Raw genomic sequence first — 25,390 nt, forward strand, 5'->3', positions numbered from 1 at the left:
AGATACCTATGTGTGGGGTTGGTTTTTTCTTTGTTAGTTTTTTTTTCTTTCTTTTTTTTTTTTCCGCAAGCTTCTGACCAAGTAATTACAACAAAAGTCCATGGTTTGAGACCTGCATGAGTGACCCACTGGCTTGGGTTAGCGGGAGGAGGTGTTGATGGCTTACTGAGAGTGTACGTGCTTTTACTTCTCAGGTGATCTAATTTAGGAATGTAGTTATTCCCTCTTCGAAATGGACTCATGAAATTGAGGTTCCTTTTTCTGCCAAGCAGAGCGTGGAGGCTGTGGCTGCTGAGCACGGGGCACAGCATTTGAATGGTGTGAGGAGAATTATTAAAAGTTTAAAAGGCACTGGGGTAAATCTAAATACCAGTGGGGTGGGATTGTGGTTTTTAACAGTTACCATAGGCAACTTCTTAGCCGAAATGGCATCCAGTTCAGACTTTCAGATGGGGCTAATCTTCTAACAAGCAAAGAAATTATTAACTAATCACAGCTGTTAGGTACAAGCAGTGTTCATAGATGGGGGGGTGATTTTGCTTGCAACGTGTAGGTGTCTGAGTACAAATTTATTGGGGGTTTTTACATTAGGAGCTTTTAGAATGGAGAATTTCATCACTTTGAGGGATGTGAAGGTATTTTGAATGATACTTAAGGCTTTGTCAGTGTTCAAGTTGGAAGAAGGGTCAAATTTTGCAGGTTTTCTCTGTGAATGTTAATTAGCAGTAAACCTAAACAGTTGTTGAAAATGGTGGGGTAGTTTCGATTGGAGGAGACCTCTGGCAACTTTAACCTACTCACAGCATGTCTGGATTCAGCGCTACATCAGGTTGCTTAAAGCCTTGTCGGGTTGTACTCTGAAAAAATCTACGAAGGTGTAAGTTTGACTGCCTCTTTGGGCTATGCACCTTTTTTTTTGTGCCAATGAGAACTTTGTTAAAACAATTTGTGTCTTGAGGTTTTACTCTGCGACCCCCATGGCTCTGTCTTGCCTGCGGTTCCTCTTGAGGTGGTAGGAGGCTCACTGGATCATGTAGCAGTCCCTTCTCCAAGCTGAACCCTCTCTTAATATACACATCTGCTGTAGCCTCTTCTGTATCCCGTACTCTAGACCCCTGATTGTCTAGTGGATCTTCTCCTGGACTCTTTCCAGTTTCAGAGTTCTCGTCGTACGAGCACTGCCCTAAATGCCACTGCACTAAAACTTCAGTTGTCTTGAACTGCCTGTGTTCTGGAGCTGTATAGTTATAATTAAAAAATAATTTTGTTTTGGAATTTGGCAGTACTGTTCTTTCCACGCTTTAATTAAACTCTTGCCTGACTAATGAGGTTCTTCACCACTTTCCTTCCACCCCCGCCACATTACTTTACTGGTATCTCTTTGTTCATCTCTTCAGTATTTTACCATTTTGATCTTCACGCTTTTGTCTACCAACATGAAAGTAAAAACCTGAAAGTCCTGGATAGTAGAGGTTTCTGTTCTTAGAGGTATGTTACGATGTTGAATGTCGTCATTGATTCAATTTCAGTGTCTGTTAGAGGCAATGAACTTCTGAGGCTTTTTATGTAACAGGAAAAAGGCAAAAAGAAAATATTTGTTCTCTGCGTGCCAGTCGTAAAGTTCCATCAAAGGTGTGGAATGTTAATGTGCTTTGAGAATAGCTTGAAAAATCACACCGCGTATTTGGAAGTCCAGTAGGGTTTTGACTACATTGGATACATCCTCCTGTTTATTGGGAAGGCTGGTGGAAAAATAATTTGGGAGGAACTAGATGGGATTTGTTCAAGAAATGACATTAATCTGTAGTTGTTTAAGGTTAGCAATGACTGGTGAATTTTTGAGTAGTAATATAGAATGGGATATGAATTATTTTGGTGAAGATGTGATTTCATAGCTTTTCGTCATCTGCTGCTGAGGGAAGTTTGCCATAGCGTTTCTGAATGACGTTGATACGGAGACCAGTCTGCTCATTTCATCATATGCCTCTGATTTCTCCGATGAGAGTTTAACTGTCTGATAAAGCATATTTATCATTTAAATGTGTTTTTGAGCTCTGAGGGTGCTGCTCTCGGGTGGTTAAGTCAGTACAAGCTGTGGGATGAGAGAGTCTCTGTTCAGTGTGGTGCAGTATTTTGAGACCCACTGAAGTCAACAAACAACAGGGTGATTAATAACACTGTTATTAATTCAGAGAGTGAATAATTTTATTCCTGTTTCCCTGTGAATGTGGCCATTTGTAGAAGTTCCTGGCAGCTTAAAGCGGTGAATGCTCCTGAGTCAGGAACTGGTGGGCGCAGTGGTCAGAGCTTAGCGGTTACGGTATTGCTTTACCTTCGTTGCGGAAATGAGCTTACAGCTGAATAACTGCATTCATTGAGAAACTGCTCGGCACATCTCGAGTGTGTGCTTTCCTGTCTTGCTGGGGAACTTATGTGGGCATTTGACCAAGCGCAAGCTTTAATTTAAAGTCTTTGTTCTTAGCTGTGGTCATATTTTTGCAGGTATTTAGACAGATTTAGGGGAATAGTAATCATAAATGTCTTTTCCAGGTTGTAATATTGCCTTAGGTGGCTGTTCAGCTTCTGAACACTGAAGGGATGTAGTATTCCGCTCTTCTCAAGGAATGTCGAAGCCTTACATTTTTTTCCAGTGCAGGCAACCAAGTGGAAGGAAGTCATCGAGGGTTTTTTGAGCTAGGAGTGTTTGCTGGGCAGGAAAAAAGTCTTGGGCTACAGCATGGTGGGTCTTGACAATCAAGTTATTCACCTTCCTAATGTTTGACCTGATAGATGACTTAAAACAAAGTGAACATCCATGTTTTTCAGTGAAAAATAATGAAACAGCAGATAAAACTGGTTTTTCTAGTTTAGCTGTAACTGTGCCTGACTCTTGCTTTCCTTCCTAGGGCTCTGGTTTGGGCACCCTTGCATGTATGTGGTAAGACTGCTTTGTTAGAAGAACGTCACATACGTCAGTGAGAGCCAGTTTGGCAGCACGTACATTCTTGGGGTGGCTTTTTTGTCGTTTGAAGATATGCGGTGTACTGGAGGCTGAGCAGGTGGTAACGAGCGAGTTCTTTTATAGCTTCATCGCTTCTGCTGGAGTCTATAAACAGCAAGGGCTGCAGGATGAATTTACATTCTTGGCGTTATTTGATGTGTATTTATCTGGCAAACTTGTAGAACCTCTGAATACTACGAAGATGAAGTCAGTATGCCCTACATACATCCCCCCAGGGCTGCCTGGGCTGTTGTGACATCTGTTTCTTCCTTATCACGAATGGTTAAAGCGCAAGGAGCGGGCTGACGTGTTGTTGATAGCCTGAAATTGTAGGTTGGGCCTGTATTTATACATCAACTGTATGTTTCGGATAATTATGATTTTCCTGCTGTGCTCTATGCTATGTGCCTGAGCAGAATCATGCAAAACCATTCACAGGAGTCTGTGGAAAAAGGCAAAATCTTTACTATGAACCCGCAACCTCTATTTTCTCTTTAATCACTTGAAATGCTAGCGCAGGAATTGGTGAACAAGCCTTTCAGGTGACGGTCTGTCTCTATGGCTTGTGTCTGTTCCTGTCATAGGTTGCAAGAAATAGTCTCAAATATCTGGTGGACTTATGCTTTTGTCTCATATAAGGTAGATTTATTTCTTGAAGATTTGCGAACTACCATGATTAAGAAGCGAGTTGGCTGATATTCTGTAGCAGGTCAAGTATCTGGGACAACTTGTATTCAGTGAACTTGTTTTGAATTATTTAAAAAAAAAAACCTGAAAAAAAGCGTGCTTCAGAGAATGATCTGTTCTCTACCTTGCTCTTGTGGTAGATTTTGGCAGTAGATGGGAATATGAACTGCAAGGTGCTGTCCTAATGTTAGACTGGGTTTCGATGTTAAAGATAAATGACCATTTTCTTTTTAGTTAGTCTGGTTTTAGCACAAGTAACACAACATTTGCATTTTAAATGGCTAATGCGTAGTGTACGAATGTACCAGGTTATCTTCTTTCAAGGCAAATCTACAGCTTTCCTTTGGGACAGACTCTCCAGCTGAGAGGGTTAGGGGTGGACAGTGGGATAAGCACAGGAAATAAATGTTTGTTTTTTCAGCTGTGACCTTTTTTTTTTTTTTTTTTTTTTCTCTTTATTCAGGTCAAACTGAGAACTGTGCTCAGTTTGACAAACAGTCTGCACTGTGTGATTTGTTTGTGTGTTGTTTTTTCTCAGCTGTACCAGCCCTGCTCAAAATCAAAGCAAAACTTGTCAATTTTCAGGTGATAAACATCCCTCACATACCAATGGCTTGAGAGGGAAATTTTTTTAACAGGAAGCAGATGGAGTGGCTTTTGAGTAAGTTCACTTAGTTCCTCTGGGCTCCTCTGAGTTCATTTCTTTCAAGGCTAAACTTGCAAGAACCTGATCTGTAATGCGAAGGACGGATTTGGCATTGCCTTGAGATATTAATGCTAAATGCATACATGACCTTGGCAGCTGTACTCTGGAGAACAGATTCTAAATACCTCTTGTATAGCTGATTGAACTCGCCTCGCTCATTCCATACTCTTATTTCCATGACAAACCCGTCTTCCTATGAACGTATGGAGGAAGGAGATGGTAAAGAGTTGTGGTTGTGCACTTGTTATGACTACACCAGAGTAAATTATTCTTTGAGATGAGAGAACTGGTAGTATCTGTAGATCTTGCTCATCACGGTCAGGATGTTAGTTCCTGGAAGGCATTATCTAGTCTCTTTTCTTTTATTTTTTTTCCTGCCCCTGAAAGCATGTATGAAATTAAATGTAATAGAAATGGATTTATTCATAGTTTTTAAATGAGGATCAGGATTAGACCCATGCAATAGAAGGAGTGATCGCAGGTGTGCCTGGGTATCTCCTGAGGGCTACTGGCTGGGGTAGGATAAGCAGACAGGACGTATCCTGCCTCGCCCCACCACAGCTCTGTTCTTGCGGATTTACCAAAAGCAAACAGAGACCTTTGTCAATGGGTAGAGGGATTTGTGTGTATGTAACTAGTGTGAGGCTGTTCAGACCTGTTTGTTGTTTGGTTTGGGGTTTTTTGGTTTTTGGTTTTTGTTTTTTTTTTTCCAGCTCGGTGTTAGCTCATGGTGTTTCCCCTTGTGTACTGTGGGCATGTGGTGAGATTGTAGGTATTGATGATTTGAGTTGAGAGCAGCTTTTTCATAGGCTTTTGTCTCTGGCTTTTCTGGGCAGTTCTAGCAGAGTCTGTACAAGCTACAGTAGAGCGGCTCCTGAAATACAAGACAGGATCAAAATGTACTTTCCTTATGGGCTGGGTAAAGACTTTTGGTAATACTTGACCATGATTTCTGGTTTTCAGTGCTGCTATTCATTTTTCTCCCCTACCATTAATATAATTGTCTTGATAAATTCAACTTCTAGCGATGCGCTACTTGAGTGAGGGTCATGGCTTGGTCAAAGCCATCTTCAACTCCCAGTACAAAGCTTAGTTTGCAGGCTGTGACAAGTGAAGCATATGAATCTGGCTGTGTTCAAACAAGCCTGTCTCTTGTGAATGGAAAGCCAGATGATGTTGGACACAGGGAATATGGATTCTGCGGAGTCATGACTTATCCAGGGAGCACGTGTTACTTAAAAATATCACTGAGAAATGGAGAGTAAGCAGTGCTATGGGTGCCCTGGCTGTAACAGATTTTGACCAGCTAAGCGGGTGCTTCTGGGTCGGTTATTCGTCTACTTATTTCTCCCCTGCACCAATGAGACCTGTCCTTTACCAGGCTTGCTTGGTTTTCCTCCCTCTTCAGATGTCTCCAGTTTTTTGGAGTCATTAGTTGCAGGGTGGTATGTCTGAGGACGTTGTGGTGCGAGATAAACACTGGAAGTAACCAAGCTGTTGGGCAGAGTAGAGGCAAGTCCTCAAGAAACACAGACACACCTGCTTGCTGGAAAGAACTTTGAGAGCTGGTGCAGCAGCCTGGGAGCAGTGCAGGATTTGTCAGTGCTCTACGACTGTCTGCAAAGAGCAGTCTGATTCAGGTTTCACAGGATTTTGCAGTAGCCAGAAGAGTTCTGTGGGAGAGGAACTTTTTTTTTTTTTTTTTTTTTTCCCTAGAACTTCATGTGGACTAGATGGCAAGGCTATAGTTGCTAGCTGCAAAGTGTTTTTCTGCTTTGATATGTATGTTTTATTGCTGGCACTGCGGCGGGGGGAGTGTTACTGTGCTGGGGCGACGGGAAGGCTGAATAGAGGAAGAACAGATGTGCATTGCAATAAATGGCTACAGAGGGGTCACACCAAGCTGTTTTACACTCTGATGGGAGCAGATGGACCCAGCTTTCTCTTCTGAGTAATGGAGTCATCCAAGAGACTGAAAAGTTGTACTGACATGCTAGTACTACCTAGTACCTGAACCGCAGCTGCTTACACCCCTCAGTTTTATTCCTCAATTATTGATGGAACAGGCTCCTGACTTTTTTTTTTTGCCTTTTGCTGTAGATCAGCAGCTATTGGGGTTTCTGAGGTAGAAACTTCGGTACTTCTGTTGTCCCTGTCCCGACTTCATGCAGCGGTTGTAAATAAAAGGCCTGGCACATCCAAGAACATTGCAGATGCTTGCAGCCTTGAGGATCCTGTTGATGTTAACCTTGTGGGTCAGCTCCTCTCTCTCCCTCCTCCTCCGCTGCTCCTCAAAGCTCTTCAGCTGATGTGGTGTTGAGGTTGGCAGACAGCAAAGGGCAACTGTTCTTCTTGGATGTATTTTTTGAGAGACAGAATGAAGTCTTTTGCAGCATTGGGTTGCCATACGTTAAAAATATTTTTGTAAAGCACAAGCTTTTTCAGATTTTATTGTTGAGTGCTGTCGGAGCTCTCCAGTTAAAATTTGGTACCTGCGCGTGGCAGTTTATGCGAAATACCTACATATTACAGATAATTTAAAAATGCTTAACATCATTTTCACAGAAAATTCTGTGGAGAATGGATTTCCTCTGTGAATCCTTGTGGGTATAATGAAGATGTTACTTGTAGCAAAAATGACATAATTTAATCCTGCCTTAACGCTTTCTCACCGAAATAAGAGGTGACAAAGGAAATGCAAATTACTGCATTTCTCATTTGAGCAAGATAGGATATGTCCATATGTAACTGTTGACAAGTAAAATGAATTATTACATGCCTTGCTCTGGTATTGGGCAGAACTTAATGTAGTGTTGCACAAAAATGTAATGGAAGTCTAGAACTCCAGCAACAGATTGTCAGTCTGAATACAGGTTTTTGTTATCTAGTTTTTGACCGTTTAATGGGTTATGTGTCTGTTTCCCATTAAGTGTTGAAAGTTATAATGCCAGTATATTCTTTGCTGAAGCAGACTGTTCTTCCTGATAAAATTTTACTCTAGTAAAACTAGACAGTAGTTTGTGTGAAGAGCCTGTCCAGACAGACATGGAGATTTCATTTTTGCTCACGGCGTTCCTTACAGGATCTCTGTGCGGGATAGCCTGGTTACACGATATCTGACACAGGAGCTCTAGGCCCCTCGGAACAAGGGGATTCTGCTTCATTGCCCATCACTGAGGCTGGCTGCGGCACACAAGTGACTGCAGTACGTGACTGTACGGGCACGTCGGGTGTTTGCACAGTGCCTGCGCTCTCTTCTTCTCCAGCCAGCCTCTCCTCAGAGGCTTGGGAAGCAGAATTGGTGTGCGATAAATAAACCAAGTCTTCAGTTCATGTTTTCCTTGTAAAGCTGCAGAGAAATCAAAATATTAGGGACGCTGTCTGGAGTTCATTACCAGAAGCATCGTTCCCCTGAACGCTCTGCGTCGCGTACGTACACTAGCTGTTAGCCGTGTGCAGGTATGGGGAGGACCCGTCTTGCCTGTCGTTGATACAAGGTTTTAGGGAAAAGGAAAGACCGGGTGCAGATATATGTGCTGAGTGGTTTTAATGGGTGAAGAGTTCAAGCTCCCTGTCAAACTGTCAAGGAACTGTGCAGCCTGGTTAACTTTGCGATAAGCGTTCCCGTTGATGTAGCACTCTGTTCGCACTAATGTTGCTTCTTAGAAACGACATGTTTTTATCTTGCTTCTGTTATAAATACCCGGGAAACGTGTGCACTGCGGTCCATGCGTCTGGAGGTCAGTGTCCCGCTTCTCAAGAACATTGGAGACCCGTGGTCTTGGTCACTCCATGCTGATCTCCCACGCACTGGGTGCATCCCGGACTGGGAGCTTGTTTGGCACCGAGCTTTTTCTTACGAAAGCCATGTGTGTCTAAATAAAAAAAGCTCTGCCAAAATCTCCTGGTATCTCTGGTATGAAGCTTGCAAGTAAGTGATCCCCAGGCCTCCCCGAGTCTTTCAGTTCTGACCTCCATTCATTCAACACATTTTTAGTAGTCGGTGTTAAAATTACCGCTCTGTATAAAATGTTTTGTGTGGTTTGAATCCATGTAAGGATCTTGCTGTCAAAACTGCAGTGATCACTAAGGGCGTTTTTCTGAAGGAGAGCTTCCATAAGAATGCTTTCGAGATTATGCAAGTTGGTTATTTTTGAAATATTGGCACCAGGCCTACTTGCTCTGAATTCCTCTTTTCCCTTTATAGAGAGGCCATAACTGGTTCTGATTCTAAAAACAAAACAAAACCCATCTCCCCCTCCCAACTCATTAGAGACAGCTTGGAAAAACAGTAACATCTCTAAATGTGGGCAGAAAACCTTGTTTGAGTTCCCATTTTGAAAAGAAAAATGTCTAGTATTAGAATTTTGCTTGAAATTTGCCCCAGAAACAATATAAATATGCAGACTAATGAGACATTGATGTCATTGGCTATGTTGGGTCTAATGGTTGAGTCAACTGTAGTAGTTTGGCTACTCCTTTTTAAAAAGCCTTGATACATTTATTAAAAAACGTAGACTTCCTTCCTATTACAGCGCAACAATATTTTTACAGAAGCAGTTAAGTGTAGATTCAATGGAGCTTCACCACACAGCTGGGAGCGGGGTGCGTTGGGTTTTTAACTTGGTCGTGCTGCTTTTGGGAGATAAAAGCTGTGGTCACCGTCCGCTTCCCATATCCTCAGATAAGGACAAATACTCTTCCTTTCAGAATCTGCTAGATGTATTTTAAGCTCTTATGCTCAATGTTAATGCTGGAGTAAAACGGGGAAGTAGCTTCAGGGGTCTCTGGGGTCCCTTCCAGCCTGGGCTGTGTTGTGTGTCCGTGGTGGCTTGCCTGGCCCGACCGTAGTCGATGCGTTGCAAAATTTGTTTGTACGGAAGAGAATGTTGCATTGGTCATCGTGGCCCTAGATCCTTCTGGCAGTTTATATTTTTCCAGGCAGTTGGTAGTGTTGGAAAACCGATAGAGTTTGAGACAAAGGAAAAATAACCTTAGCCTACTACAGTGGACTGTTCAGCTGCTGTCGTAGCTTCTGAGGTGTAGGCAGTTAGTGCCAAATAATTACATACTCTCAGCTGGAAAGAAGCTGCTTTATTCCCTCTAGCAGAATATAAAATTAATTTCCTGTGTTTGTCTCCTCAGCCCTACTTGAATATCCTGTTTGGGAGTTTTTTCGAACTGTCAAAAGGTTGAAGTCAAGGCCGGTGATGAGCTTCTCTGCTTTGTGAGCAACTTGAGCTGAGAATTTCCTGGCTGAGTTGCGATGGCACCCTGCAGTCCTGGCACTTAGCAGGCCGGGCTCGGCTTGTGTGGGTCTCCTGTGCCCTGGATTTCTGCTGTGCATCTCCTGTTCCCCTACTAGACCCGAGCTGGCCCTTCAGCTCGTAGTCTCATCTTTTGGCACAAGACCAGCAGCCCCTCTCTGTGCACATGATGAACTCCAGTACGTAATGGTGTTCCACATGCAAGGAAGTTAAAACTAACAAATATATACGTGCACACTTATCCCTCCTTTTCTTTTTCTTCCTCTCCAGTGTCTGGCAAGTGTTTTGCCAAGTCCAGCCTTGCAGAAAGCACCAGCTTGGGCTGTAGGATAGCAACATTACTGACTGGAGTTGACACTAGTGGTATCTCTGCTTCAGTGCACGCGTGATGGCCGTATCTGAAACTGGGATCGAAGTGCTTATTCGTTTAAAGACCATGTTTGCGTTCCTGGCAAAGGCAGCCCTTACTGAAGGGATGCTGATGTTGCAGGCAATTACTGATTGCAATGGCCCACCGATTTTTTTTTTTTTTCTTTTTTTTTTTTTTTTTTTAAACAGTGTAAAGTCTGCCTCTGGTAGTGAAAGATCTTCACAGTGTTGCCACCTGCAAGCCCTAAGCTCACCCCAAAAGAATCAAACTTTAGATAGGACTGGGGGGGGCCTTGGTAAGTCTCTTGTAATCCCCTGCACTCGGAAAAACACAGTGTGCATCCCAGACTGCAGACGTACGACAGCTGGTGTAGATGGATGGAGCTGCCAAAATAAATACACTGCAGGAAGAGATCTAGAGAGGTGGGGTTAGTGCTTTACCTGTAGGTGTAAGGCATTTGGTAACTGGGAAGTGAACTATGCCTGCTTAAAGATGAAAACAAGTGCCTTCATCTAATCTTAATTGGGTACATAATTTCCCCCCCCCCCCCGTCCTTGGCTGTGAGATGATTTGCCTGTGAGGATGCTAGCATGGAAGGCATCTGAATATCATTAGAGCTCTGACATACCCAATCTTCCTTGCTTTGGATTAATTAATTTCCTTTTCCTTTGAGGTAACGGAGTGAAGCAGAAGAGAAGACAGGCAGTGGGAGACCTGACGCTTGGTAAAAGAGCAGCATAGCTGTGTTCAGTGTTGTCTTTAGGCGTTTGAACTTGAAGTAATTTTCAAGTTGGTGCATACTCTTTTTTCCTCTTGTAGCCAAAGGGCTGCAACACTTGGAAATTATGCAGTGCCTCTTGCATAAAGCCTCGGAAACACTCGGATGATTAAGAAAACAAGTATTAGAAGACCTACCAAAACATACTCTTGCTTTCCCTTGGGACAAATTAACCTTAACATAAACTCCCAGTAAAGGGAATTATTTTTTTCTGAGCTGATAACCATGGTGACAAAGGTACTTAGACGTTTACTGCCTTTATTTCAAAACATCAAGCTTGCTTACATACATATAGGAGGGTGTGTGTGTGTATACACACAAAGGGCATTCTGAATGGTAGTTCACCTGGGATTTGGGGTGTCTACAAAAAAAAAAAAGAGGAGGCAAGGAAAAACCTGTTGATAAATGGTATCCAGTAAGAGAAAATAAGATTATTAACGGTTCAGATATATCCAAACGGCTTTAAAAGTCCTATTTTCTCCTCTTTGCTGAGCGGAGAGCTTTTTCCTCTCTAGGAGAGCCTGGAGCACGGCCCCCGTGGAGCTCCCGCTTTCCCATTTAAGTAGTGTGTATGTAACCATCCCGGTGCTTTTGTAGCCATGATTTAATCTTGCCACTTGAGCTCCTGTTTCCTGCAGAAATAAACCTCTTGAAGATGAGATTCAATGCAGTTCTGCAGCATCCAGTTCCTATTGTGTATAGCAAGGAGCTTTTCATGCCTTACGGCAACCGGTCATCTTAAGTTCTCGTCTGTAATGAGCTGCCTGGTGAAAGGTAACTCTGAATTAAATTTGAGTGAGGATTAAACTGTGGTGTCAGCACAGGAATTTAAGCCTCTGGAATTTTCAGTGATGCTAAGCTTGATGTAATTCTTCAATTAAGGTACTCTAAACTAGAATGGCCCTGGTTTTACTGGCTGGAATATACTTTAGTGGGGTTTGGAGCTATGTGCTGACTTACTCTGCTGTCTCGGATATTGAGGTTTTTATAGGGATCCCTCAGTAAGGTAATGCCCTTCTGCTTTCATGCAAGTTACATCCTCCTGTCTTTAAGCCCTTCATCCTTCTGCACATTAGCATGCCAGGGAGGGAGATGGGGAGCTAATAAGGCTTTGTACTCATGGAAGCTGAACATCTAGTCTTCAGTGACTTTCAGTGTACCTATTTTTTAAGAGACTTCATTGGGGGGAAAAAAAGAGTTAACTTGATCCCCTCATTTCTGTTGTTGCTAAGGCCCTTAACGAAGCAGTAAACTGTTGCGGAGCCTGTCCCTTCCTGGCTAGGATGGACACTTGTGATTGCGGCTAGACAGAGCAGTGAATGACTTCCACTTCATTTCTTCATAAAGAAATCCTCCTGGGCTGGTGTTTCAGTTCTTTTGAAGTGGTTTAGTCTGTAAATTACTGTAGAAATTGGCGATATATGCCTGTGCTCAGGTAGGAGGATAGGAGCCAAAGCCAGTTTCATCTCGTAGTGGTAGTTATTTGGAAAATCCTGTAAGCCTATTTACATGAGAATACTCTGGCAAGTGGAACGCACTCATGTTAATAACTACACACAGCAAAACGTACAGTTATTGAAATGTGTGTATGGAAGATAACGAACTCTCAAGCCTTTTAATCTGTTTACTTCACCATAACAGCAGGAACGGAAACCTCTCAGTTGTCTGAGCTGTGTTAGCGTGCCTTAGTTTTAACAGCGATCTTTATTGTGTCTCTCTAGCTGTGCAAAAGAATAACTACTGCATTGAAGTAAACCTTGGTCTCCTCAGTCTCCAGAGAAGAGTTGTCTTTGCTATACTGAAAATTGGGATTACTCATCTCCAGGGATGAAGACTGGCTTGTTTAGCTCTTTGTGTGCTCTCTTCATAAGCAAAAACTTGCCAACGAATGGTTTTTGCAGCAGGGGAACAAGTAGGATGAAATTAAGGAACTTGAGGAGCCATCCGTCCCTTAAGCGTTGTCTTTCTGGAGAAGGGTTGCAGTTTTGGGAAGAGGCTGCTGTGGGTGATACATGCTGTTATCCCGATCACTGATGTCCTTGTCCTCGAAGATTTTTCTCACTCATTTTCCATGACCCATGGTCCTATGGCCTTTGTGTTGCATGTGATTTGACTGATTACAGGGAATAATAGTGATGCTTTTCTCCTTCTCTCCGTCCAGGTCACCTCCTCTCTGATGTGATGCCTTCTAGTTTCTGTTGGCACTGTAACCTAGCCTAATTTCATTGAAAACCCTTAACGCTGCTCCGTTCCACCTTTCTAAACAGGATAGAGGCATCCGTACAACCTCATGAATGCCAGGTCACTTGATAGCGTGCTGTTACCTCAGGTAATAAACCCTTGTGAAGGGCTGGCTTGTTTAGACAAACAGAGCTCCTGTCAGCGCTGAAGGCTGGAGAAGCTTCTGGTTTTCTGCCAGTTCTGAATTCAAATAAATGGTTCTGCTGAGGAAAGGTTTTGAAGAGAGAAACAAGGTCAGTATTTCCAGTAGAACTCTGAGTCGTCATGGATTTCAGCATCTTAAAAGTTGGAGTCAATCATGCGGTGCTGCTCTAATTTGAAGCGATGAAGGATCCTTGAGTGTTGCCTGAGATGAGAGCTGGCACCTTAATGCAGCTCTGACATCAACAGTAAATATCTCTGATCTTTAAAGGAGGCCCAGTGAACTGAGACTTTGAACTCCCCTGAAACTGCATCTTCCACTGGCTGCCTTGAAAGCCTCGCCGTAAGACATGGGGTCAGGGTATTTCCAGGAACGTGTAGATAGCTGTCATCTCTTTATTTTCTCATTGGCAGATTTGAACCTTGAGGGGCGTGTTGAGGCGCATCGCGTCAGAGGCACGGCAGCCGTGGCAGACAGCCTCACGCGGGTTCCTGCCCAGATGGTTTGCAGGGCAGCCTTCGTGTGCCCCGCTCGCTTTGTCGAAGCAACATTGCTTGGGCTCGGCATCACGGCAAGAGTGCAGGTTTGGCCTGTCAGTTTTGAAGAAGCCTGTGTGACTGGGGAGTAGCGCTGATCCTCTACCCTTTCTCTCAGATGTAACTCTGTAGTCTCCTAAGATTTTTATTCATGTTACTGCTTGGCAAGTGCCTTATTTCCTGGTTCAGACTTAAATAATTTCAAAGCTTGGAACGTGGAGTGATGAGGAGTCAGACAGGAATTCCCCAAAAGTAGAGAATGTTCTTATTCCTGTTCTGTGAGCAGATATGAGTAACTTTATTCTATTCTCCTGAAGAGAGAAAGGAATTTTGTTCAGCTCATAACGCATCTTTTTCTAAATCGGGTGCGTATAATCTATACTTGGAGATATGTCTTCATTTTTTAGTTTTGTAATCTAACAGGATTCTGAAGTAATTTTGGTTTTCCATGCAGAGATTGAAGGGGTGGGAAAGGCTTTTTGTGTTCCTTGAGCTTTGCCTGGTCCTTCTGCAGTGAGGTTTTCTTTGCTCGGATGATTTATGATGAACCATTCTTCAGAGATGACAGCTGATTCTTTAGTCTCTACGCTCCGCTTCTGGCTGACACCGGAGACCGGTAGTGACCCTCCTGCAGGGAAAGGGTGGGGGTGAGAGGCGATGTTGCCAAGGTCTTGTTTATTACTGGATTAACAGTGGAAAGTCAGAGACTCTGCGGAGGAATTGAACCAGTAAGCCTCTACCCATTCAAATAAATAATTGTGCAGAATTTGCTAGAATAGCACTGGGGAACTGTTTCTTCACCTGTGCATCCTCTGGTGAAGGTTTCTGTTTCATTTCTTAAACCACTTTCTTGACGCTCCAATGTTTTTTTTTTTTTTTAATACTACGCTTCCATGTGGCTTTTAATGTCTTCCACAATACAGCACGTAATAACTATTTTTAGTCAAGCTTCACGATTTTGTAAATGTTCGCTTAAAACCATCTAGCAAAAGATGCAGGGAGAAGAGCTGAGTGCACAGAATTTTGGTTGTTCGGATAGCATATCTATAAAAAGATCTGTCCTCTGATGAAAAAATGCACTGTGCTGGCAGGAGTTTGAGGCTCGTGGTGGCTTTGGGAGTGACAGGGATTGTGCAAGTAGTAGTAGATGGTACTGTCTGGATGCTGCCCCACACCTGTTGCTATATCAGCAGACGTGAACAAAAATTAAGATATTGTGGCACAGCTGAATGTGCAGTGGCTAATTTAGTGTCATGCTTTCTAAAATAAGGCGTGTAACACTCTAATCCTGTGAAAAAATGTTTGCAGCTGTTGAAAACGAAAAAGTTTCTATTAAAAAATGAGGCGAAATACTGTAAGAATTAAAACATTTCACTGGGGCTAACAGGTTTGCAACAGACCACGAGGCTTTGATTTCACTAAATAACTCTAATGGTACCCTGAAAACCATGAATGGTGATGTAGGATGCTGAGGAACAAATAATAGTGTGCGGTGAGTTAATATTCTGTTAAAGGTCTGTTTTGACACTGAGCTCTGTAGCAAATTGAGAGTTTAACATTATTAGTTCCTTTGCAGGGCTCTGCACACTGAGAGAAAATGGACAGGCTGTAGAAATGCCGTCAGCCTATCGGTGATTTTGAATCCTGCTTTTGGAGTTTGTTGTTAAGAAACCAGCCGGCATACTGGAGTGAAAAAGGTATAAAAACGTTCCAGCTTCAGGCATTGCATCCAAGACTTCAAATCCAGGTTAGCACTGTTGGGATTACCTCTGCGCTATGGTTTGGGTTGCCTTCGGCCCCTGAACTGTGACGTGCCCTGTGAGGAAGGCAGGAGAGTCAAACAGTTGGTATCATGTCCAGTTGCAATAGCAGTTGGGTTTTCTGCAATGTGTCTTGTTATTTCATCGTCTCTACTGCTCTGAACCAAGCAGACGCTGGAAGAATACTCCTGGGGACAAATCTAGATGTGATCTGTTATCCTTAAGAAAGAAGAAGAAAGCCTTTTTCTGTGCAGGGGAAGAAAAAAAGTGTAATTAGCTGGCATCTTGGATACTTGAATTGTTTTGGAATAAATTTGTTGCACTTGAAAATGCAGGTCAGTTGAGGTACAATGGCTGCCTGAAATGGAGATCTGAAATCGCTGGAATCCGAGAGGAAAAAGGGAGGTGATTTGGTTTTTATGGTGTTGTCCTTAAACTTCGGGGTTTTAGCAAATAAGATTTTTGATGCAATACTATTTTTCTTTAACATTTTGGACTATATTGTAGTACCCAGAACAACTGAGACTGTAAGGAATCATTTAAAAGAAGAAGCGAGGACGTGGGCATCCTACCGTGAAATTGGAAGGAAACAAGTAACCTGAACATTACCTTTTTTTTTAAAAAAAAAAAACAAAAAAAACCAAAAAAAAACCCAAAAAACAAAAAACCAACCCAACCTTGACTCCTGTTAAAAACAACTTCACTGAATTTTTCAATTGTAGTGGTATTTGATGGTGCTTAACCACACAGAAAACTACTTTCTTGCCCTGTCCTTCCTACGGTGTTAGTAACCTGACAAAAACTGCGGTCTTGTTTCCCTCTTCCACAACTATTGCAGTAAGCGTCGTGGGGGGAGTGTTTTAGCCGTGCGCCGTAAATGCCCGGAGACGGGCTTTGTGCATTATGTTCTTGGCTTCAGGAAACCTAGCAAGAAGCTTTTGGTCAGTGAAATTGTGCTGCTGGAAACCTGCCTACTCTTTGTTTTGGCTCTTTCTTCTAGACGGCAGGGCAGGAAAATGCTCAGTGTTTGATGTTTACTTAATGAAGAAGGGGCTGACAATAAAAACAGATGCCTTGCTGTACTGATGTAGCAGGTTGCTTGTCTCACCCACCAACGCACCCGCAGCAGGATGCCTGTGCAGATGTTTTAGCGGAGAAGGGTGTGTATGAACCTTTTCGTGCTCGCTATGGAGAGGGAAGCAACGCAAACACTGCGCTGGTGCTCTGGGCTCGCTGTGGAATTGGTGTGAGGGCTCTGTGGAAAGGCTGGGTTTCAGCTTGTGCATCTGACAGCACATAAGGCTGCTGTGATTCAGAAGAGAGGTCGAGATACTGATTTTGTATGTTACAGCTGTTAAATACTCATATTTAGCTCAGAAAAACATCCTGCAGGAATCCTCTGCCTCCCGTGAGGATGCAGAGTAGCGAGGATAGAAGAGCAGCAGCGGCTGTAACTTCATGTATAACTGCCTTGTGAGTTCTTCAGAGGCAGGTTGTCCCCCCTCCTCTGAAAAAAAAAATCTCTCGCTCTTCCTACAGCCAAAATTTTGAATTCTCTGCAGCTTTGTTAGTGAGCAAAGATTTGTTTGAGGTACGTGAAACTGCATGTAGTAAAAACCAAGATGCAATCAGCTGTTCCAGGAGTGGAACTGGTGCTCTCTGCTTTCCAAAATGTATTCAACCGTTGTTTTTCCATCATGACTTGCATAGTAAGTTCGTTTTGCATGTCATTAATTACAAACGCTGATAGTAGTGATGGTAATGTGTAGTGCAGATTTACTGGGACTCAGTTCTGCAAAGCAAGTATGGCTATTTGTTGGAAGAGCTGTTTCTGTAGTAGGTGGGATGTTTACCAGAGCGACGCGGGTTTGAATCTCTGCTCACAAGAACTACATGGGCATTTTGCATTATTTATTGGAAGAAAATGCGTAATCAGGCCTGTTTTTCTATTTCTGTCTTAGAGCAACACTGCCACTGTAGGGGTAACCTTTCAGAGCTCCAAATGCGAAATGAAATGCTAGCACTGTTTCCAAATTTGTTTATTCTAAGTTTAGTTACATGCAGTTTATTTTTCTAAATATTTGAGTTCACAAATCACAGATGTAAATATTTCTCTCTTACAAGTTTACTTTCCTATTTCAGTGGCCGCAGTGAAAATACAACGGATCTGATACCTGTCCTGGTTGCTCGGAGGGGAGGTGTAATGCCTTGCTTCGTTATAAGCTGCTTAGATGAAAGACAAAGCCCATGAGCTAATTGCCTTCTTTACGTTGTGCCATATGCTGCTACTCTGGAGTGTTACTTGCTATTGGCAGTTATCATAGAGAATATTTTTAAAAAATGTCTTTAAAAGGCTGTCTCTGGAGAATCATCTTCCTACTCAGAAGGAGGTGGCTAGCTGAGAGAAACAGTTTCATGTGAACCCTTGCAGAGGGTGAAGATGACTGCAATAGGAGATCTAATGAAGTATGTTAAAAGAAAAATCATTATTTGACTGGGCAGGCAGCTGCCCAGCACAGACATCTGGCTTCTAGTACCTCTGACCCTATAGGAGTTTGTCTTGGACTGTGGCTGGCTTTTCCGTGCTTGAGGAGTGACGGGTGAGTCATTCTGGAAACTGGGAATGCCTTGTGATGGGAACTCTTAAAAAATGGTATTGGACGTGTTCAGCTTGGATTTCTGTGTTCAGCTGAGCCACCGGGGAGATGAAGAATGTCACATGGAAAGGACTTGGATGGCTTTCTAAGCTTTAATGAAAAGAAAACTAAAATTGCAGCTTTGCTGACGCTGCCTCATAATACGAGACCATTAGAGCGATCAAACAATCTCGGAAAGCAAGCCAGATAAAGAGCAATCGCTGACGTAATGACAGATCTTGCCTAGGAGCAAGCTGTGGTGTATCGTGTCTTGCAGCTTGCTGTCTGTAATGTATACATATCCGTGTTGCTGTGTATGTGAAGGTATGGATCCTTGTATTCCATGGCTGCTGGGAAGGGGAGAGCGCAGCAGAAGTAGGGAATAACCTTTACTTGGCCTAATGGAACATAATGAGACCCGCACGGATAGCCTGCTGCTGCTCTCCAGGCTATAGTAGGTATTATAACAACAGGGAAATAAGTTCACACAAGATTATTTTTAATCTGCTTGTGTCATCTTAAATTGAGACTGAAGGCCCAAAGTGCTTGGAGCTGTTGATAACGCAGTCAAGCACTCTTCAAATTCATCAGCTCAAAGACTGGCCTCACAGTTCTGTTCTTCCCAACATCAAGATGATCCTTCAGCTCCTGAAATGGGAAAGAGTGAGGCTGGTCACCCTGGATAGCCATGCAAAGAGGGAACGAAACTCTTGGGAGGAGAGTGTGACTTCAGCTCTGTTTGCATAACAAAACAATCCTGGACTAAGATTTTGCTTCCCAAGTGTTTGTGAGAACAGCTTGCTGCCATAAATGAATTTCCACTGTCCTTTCAGAGGTTTCTTCAGAAGGTTTTCCACTGCCTTCCAGAGCTAGTGGAAATAAGACAGTGGCTAGATTCCTGCTGGCAGGTTTAACTGCACTGATAGGCACTACGTCCCACCAAAAAGAATATCCAAGTAGGATGAGCAATCTAAAATCCCTTGGCTTTAGGGCATCGTCACGCAGTGCGTGAGTGTTGTTATTTTCTGTGTATGTTAATAAATGTTGAGAAGACTCGGTGTTTTCCAGGGTTGAAGTGCATCTCCACCAAAGTCAAGCCCATCTTCTCAAGCTTTCCACAGGTCACTTGGCACCAAATGGTTTTCCTCTCGGTCAAACAGCCTCATAAAAAGCAATAGCTTTCTGTTAAAAGGGAGGAGAAAAATGGTAGCCACAGGGCTACAAACCCCCACCAAAATAGTTTGGGGTATGCTCTTGTGCTTCCTATTCCACACAGCTTGTCTTACAAATTCCTCAAAAGCCATTGTTTCGTCACTGCTGTGTGTTGTGTGTGCCTTTCTCGGGTGACGTGGTGTTGATCTGGAGAGTCACGGGTCCCAGGGTGCTCGTAGAGGTTGCCAGCGCGGTGGTGGGAAGCGTGTTGGCAGTCTGCAGTGACTCCAGCGCAGCTCGCACGGAGTAGGTGCTTTCAGAGCAGATGCAATGGAAACCACTGCTGGTGCGTGTGCAAGGCATTCGGAGCACGTGAAGTGGATGGGATGTCTCTTCCTAGAAGGAGAACGACTGTATGGTATGGGCAACTGTGGATGTACACAACAGGAGAGCTGCTGAACACCTTTTTGTGGGTGGTTTGTTTGTTGTCTTTTTCCTTCCCTGAAGCTGATCCTTTAAATTTGGCTGAGGTGAGAGACTCCAGCTATAAAGCAATTTCTTTTCCCCTCTCTGAGCGGATTATCATCTTTTAGCTGCTTATCTGTTATGCCATCTTTAAGTGAAACCAAAATCTCACATAGATAGGGATGGGTCCTTTCTTAATTCAAGTCACTATTATTAAGCTATCTCTTTCTGTAGAGGGCTAGAAATGTCTCTAAGGTGATTTGTGAGGCACTGAAAATGGCTTCACTTAAAATGTCTGTGTAAGACAGCTGACACGAATTTGTTAATTTGTGTGCAATGCCTCTGATTTGATTTGCGCACTCATTGGGAAGTCAAATTGAAGAGCTTCCTGCAAAAGACCCCTAGATAGAGAGAGACTCTCTGGAACGATGGATGTAAAACCGTTGTTCAATTGAGCTCGAAAGCAGCGTTGGCCAAGTTAACTGAACTTAAGGTTTTGTGAACAAGCAGGTTTAATTACCTGGAATACTTCTCCACGTGGAGATCTATTTGGACAGATTTCTCTTGGAAATGGTTTCCCAAGAAATTAATGCTTTTGTTCTTCCCTTTCAGGTGTATTGCAGAATGCTACGTTCTTGTTCACAGCTATTGATTGAAGTCTATTGGTACCTTTGATATTCCATTTCAAGCCGTAGTAAAAAGATACTTGAAAAAAGCAGCTTGTTCCTTGTTTTTTTCTGAACTGCCTACCCAAGAAAATTTCACATCAGACCTGTAGCTGACTTGGATTTGATGGGAAGAGTAGTGGCAGCTCCGGGTGATGCTTAGTCACAAGCTAAGGAATTGTGAAAAGGCTAGCGGTTCCTAATCCTCAGGTAGATCCCTTAGTCATCTTGTTCCCGTTATCCTGATTACCTGACCTGTGACCAAATGGCTCTTCACGGATTTTTTTTCAAGACAGAAACTTGTGGATTTTGTTGGTATGGAGCTAAAAAACTTGTTGTGGTTGAGATGGCTCCGTTTATGCGGGGAAGTGACAAAACTGCTGTTGTGTGTGGGGAAGTCGTGATCTCCATTTCCCTTGGTGCACTGTAGTTTTGCTGTAGAAGGCTGCCGACTTGCAACGGGAGGATCTGTTGGGAAATAACAATTTCCTCAAGAGCAGAAAGAGGTATACAAACTCTACAGCATGTCCAGGTGCCGTTTAAATACGTTCACTCAGGTAAATGAAGCCCTGAACACGACTCTGGAAATAAACACCTGCGTTCTCCCTGCCCCTTCCCGTGAAGGTGTTCATGTTGCATTTTAGATGCTTTTCTGGGGAAGATAAAACCACCTTTGATTAGTGGCATGACTCAAGAAACTTTTATTGCCTTAATACCTGAAACCCCAGCTGGTTTCACTGGAGATGAGCCCACTGCTCTCACAGTAGCGGGACTTTCCCTGTTCAGCAGTAGGGACGTAGGATATTTAGGGTCTCAAACACCGTGGAAATGAGTTGGTGAGAACGCCTTGGGACTTTCTCTTCACAGCCTTCGCTGTCAAAGTAGGTGCCTATTGCTGTGGAAAGCATCGCTTGAAGTGGAAAACATGTCTACCCCCTCATTTTATTATACAAAAAAAATCAGCTTTAATATTAGAAGTGATGCTTTCATGCATCTTCTGCCTGACGTTAAAGAACTCAGTTAGTTAAGCCTCGCAACAGGGAGTGAGATTAATTCAGAGACTGCTGCTTGTCTGAAATACGGATGCCCTGATGGGATAATAAAACAGTGCAGGTTTCTGGTACGGCGAAGCTAGGGAGTCGTGTGATATAAAAATAGGCGTAGGAGATGGGAACAAAGAGGAGATGTCTTTCTGCCTGCTCATCAGAGTTTGGAGTTGAGGAAAAAAAAAACCCTGAAGAACTCACAAAAACCTGCAAGATCTCTAATAAATACGTTGACTGGGGTTGGTAACTTCAGGATAAAATGCAGTTCAGAACAGTGGCATGTCATTGTCAACTTCAGAGGTGATTCCAGCAAGAGCGGTGTAGAGCTGGAGTAACGAATGTGGTTTTTCCTCTCGCTGAGATTGGATGGAGAAATCCAGTGTTTTCTGCCTCGTGGAATGTGGAAACCCCTCTGGGGGTGGGAGAGAGCTGTTTTAGAGTCTTATCTGTTAAGTTTATTAATAACACCGTGGTGATGGAGGTCCTGTGGCTGTGTGTTTGCTAAGCAAAAGCGGGGTGGTGGTTGAGGTTGCTCAGTACTGGCACAGGTTTTCTAAACACCTATCAAAATTAGTAGTTGAGGAGGCAAGTGATTCTTTAAATCAATTTCTACTTCGTAAATGAGGAAGAAAATATTTTATTAGATGCCACGAGAGACTGTAGCTTATTTTTTCCCCGCTTTCACATGTCTGCAAACTAAAACGTCTCATCCTGAGGCTCAGGAGTCTTGGTTTTCTGGCAATATCGTTCTTTAACAAGGAAGAGAGAGGGGCTGTGTTTTCATTCATAGGCTGCGTGGGACTGAATGTTTTGAGAGCAGCTTCCATAAAACTTTTGTGTTGCTGGTTGCTATGAGCTTGTGAACCTGAGTTTATTTTGGTCTGCACTTACAAGCTTTGCCGCCTCCGTAAACTAAAAACGCTGCTCGCCGCTATCAAACTGGGAGTGAAATTGTGAGCACCAGGCTAGCAGCAGATTGATCTGCGCGCTCTACGTGCTCAAAGCTCGACGGCGTCGCTCTCACGAACGTGCAAGGGTGGTGAAAGCAGCTTGTAAGCAAGGCTACAGAGCTAGGGACACTGAACGTGTAGTGTCGCTCGGAGATGTTTGCTGCCTGTCGTTGCAACCCTCAGAGTGAAATATGTGAGTTTTTCCCTGGGCTTGCACGGCATTCGCGTCACTGTGATGTACGCGAAGGGGTTTGTTGCATACGTGCTCCCCTAGCAGGCTGTTGTCTTTAGGGAAAAATCATATAGCAGAGCCTTGGAGAAATAGCGGGGGCAAGAGTGTGTTTACTTTTCCCCTAATTTATAAAATTATTTAATATAAACAGAAACTGTCTTACTGTGGAACATACGCATTTTGCCCAAACTCATTGATACTGTGAATATGAATCGTCTAGTCCTCATAGTGGTACCACAGCTGAATAAAGACATGCTATTCCTTGTGAAAAATTTTTATAACTACTCTATTTTATTTTTTTTGACTTCCCAAGTTGTCTTTTGTATGTGTGGTATCCAAGATGTGACTGGCATTTACCCATTTATCAGTGTCATGCTGCTATTCTTCCCAAATAAGACTCATAAAACTAAGTCTATAACAGCTTACTGGATAAATACACCGAGCAGAATATTCCTCTGTCTAATAAACAACCAAGTTTAAGTTGTAAAATGCAGCGTTGTGGTTTGCCTGCAGCTTTTCCTCTTGTGTTCTGCTGTCCTCCTTGTTGCTGAGGTGCTGAGCATCCGTGTAAAGCGATGCAGCTTAGTGCTTGCAGGTAGGAATTTTCTGCATCATAACACAGTCTGGTTTATTGCCTATGTTTTTCTTGATTTGCACAGGGAGAGGTGTTAACTGTGATTGTTTAGTTCTTAACTTGGGTGCTTGTTGTCCAAGAAATAGTACTATATCTATATATATAGATATATATGGTCTGATTTTTACCCCTGCCCTTCCTCTAGCATTCTGCTGTGTCTGGAATATGGATGAGAAGTTGCGTTCTCGGTTCCCTTCCCTTTAACCGCTCAGGTTCCCCATCACAGCTACCTTAGTGCAGAGAGGGACGCCGAGCTGCGTGGTTTGAGCGTGAACGCCCTGGGTACGCCTGCAACAAATGGTTCAGCGCTACGAAATCCAGTGGGCAAGCTCAGGTACCCGGGGTGATGTAGCTGCTAGCTGGGGCAGGACGTGAAGTTCCTCTGCGCTTGAGAAGTGATATTAAGAATATTCATCTGCTTCAGAAAATTTACAGAAGCAAGTGGTGTGCAGGGGTGGAAATCTTGGGGTGTTGGTTTTTTTTCTGTTTGTTTGTTTGTTTCTTTTTAATTAAAATCCCTGTTAGTGTCTCAGAATTACTAATGCTCTGCCCACCAATCCTAATTTCTGAATGTAGTTAACAGTTATTTCTCAAGCTTGATTATTTTGATTTTTTGAAGGAAAAGACCATGTTGTGTAAAAAAAAAAAAAAAAAAAAAAATCAGTGTTTGTTTTTTTCATGTAGTCTCCATAATCAGTTCCACTGCTTAGCGTTACGTGTCGATAGAAGATGTTACATTGATAGATGCACCAGACTATAAAAATAATTGGTTCTTAGTTTCAGCGAATACTGTGGCATATTACAAAGGTTTAATTCTGCAGCAATAGCTATAGCAGAAGAGCAGAATGATTTCTGCAGGAATAACTCAGCATTAATTCAACTCTGGATCATGTTTGCACTTAAGTAAATACATATCCTTCACAGAGAAAAATTATTCTTTGTATAGCAAGATGGGTGAATGCAAAGGATCTTGAAGGGTTAATGTTTTTAGGCTAATTTTGCCAAGTCCATCTATGCTATATAAATATGCAAACTACTCCTGTGTGAATAATTTCTGCATCGTTTTGGGTGGGTAATTTGTTGCAGTTGAAAATCACTCGACTGCTTTTTCAACACAATCTCTTCCATAAGCTAATTTTCTGGTATTTTGTGGGCTTTCTTGCTTTTGCTCTTAGAGCAATGTAATGACTTCTGGGAGCAAATAATTTCCAAACAGAAAATTGGTGAGGTAGGAGTGTAAAAAATGTATTGATCTATGGTATCGCATGCTGTAATATGCTAAGGACGAAAATATTCTGCTCTGTTTCCGTGCATTCGTGCCTCCCTGCAGTTCCTTACGGCCCTAAATGCAGTACAGAGATAAGGCTCTGATTTCAAATCATCAGGGGAACCCCAGACACGCACGCGGAGAGCCAGCAGCGCGTCGAAAATGAGACTGCGGAACTGCCCTGCGCTTTTGATGCTGAAGGTGGGAGTTCCCGGCAGCAGAGGTAATTCCCCAAAGCAGTGGTTGCTAGCCGTGTTGAGAAGAAAGGAAAGAGAAGAGATGGAGATTCGCTTCAACCTCACTTCAAAGCTTGTTGAAATCTGTGCAGCAAAGGCATCTCGTTGCCAGGGGAGCTGGGATTCCTCGTACCGCATCACTCATCCTCCACCTTCCCCATTAGTATGCAGGGAAAGCTGCATCATCTGGCAAGGGTATCTCCCGGCTCCCACCTCCGGCTCGTGCTCGGCAAAGCAAGCAGCGGCGGACACGGGCTGTCGCTGATGACTAATAACCTTCAAGCTTCCGAGGCAAGGTTGTTGGCTCGATCGGCTGAAAGCCGTGACTTCATTTCCCGTGGCGGGTTCTCTGGGGTGCCCTTTGTCTCTAAAGCAAGCTCGCTTTTAAATAATATAAAAAGAAGGGATTACGCTTTCTTTTCAGAGCGTGCTGTTGAAAATGTTGCTGCTGGAGTAGCAGAATTTGTACTAGAAAGCCTGCTGCTAGCAAGGAGCTTTACTTGGTTAAAAAAGGGAAATATACACATGATAAGGAGACTGAAACAGATGGTCGCTGTATGTCTGGCTCGATCGGTGAATTGAGAAAAAATGCTATCCGAGTGCTCTTGTTCCAGAGCGT

The 25,390-nt window shown here is 43.2% G+C and overlaps 1 protein-coding gene across 6 annotated transcripts in view; it reads left to right on the plus strand.

Moving 5' to 3' along the window:
- The window catches only part of MCU (mitochondrial calcium uniporter), an 84,667-nt gene that overhangs the window by 17,410 nt on the left and 41,867 nt on the right, over positions 1 to 25,390 (plus strand). Inside the window, exon 1 of one of the 6 annotated variants that reach the window (XM_086752028.1) lies at positions 13,682 to 13,775. The exons of the other annotated variants lie outside the window; for them this stretch is intronic. Coding sequence (XP_086608154.1) covers positions 13,692 to 13,775 — 84 coding nt within the window. The 5' untranslated portion in view covers positions 13,682 to 13,691. Of the gene's footprint in view, positions 1 to 13,681; positions 13,776 to 25,390 lie in introns of those variants that run through there. 6 annotated transcript variants of the gene reach the window in all.

This window comes from Chlamydotis macqueenii, chromosome 7, assembly GCF_036417535.1.
Source record: "Chlamydotis macqueenii isolate bChlMac1 chromosome 7, bChlMac1.mat, whole genome shotgun sequence".
NCBI lineage: Eukaryota > Metazoa > Chordata > Aves > Otidiformes > Otididae > Chlamydotis > Chlamydotis macqueenii.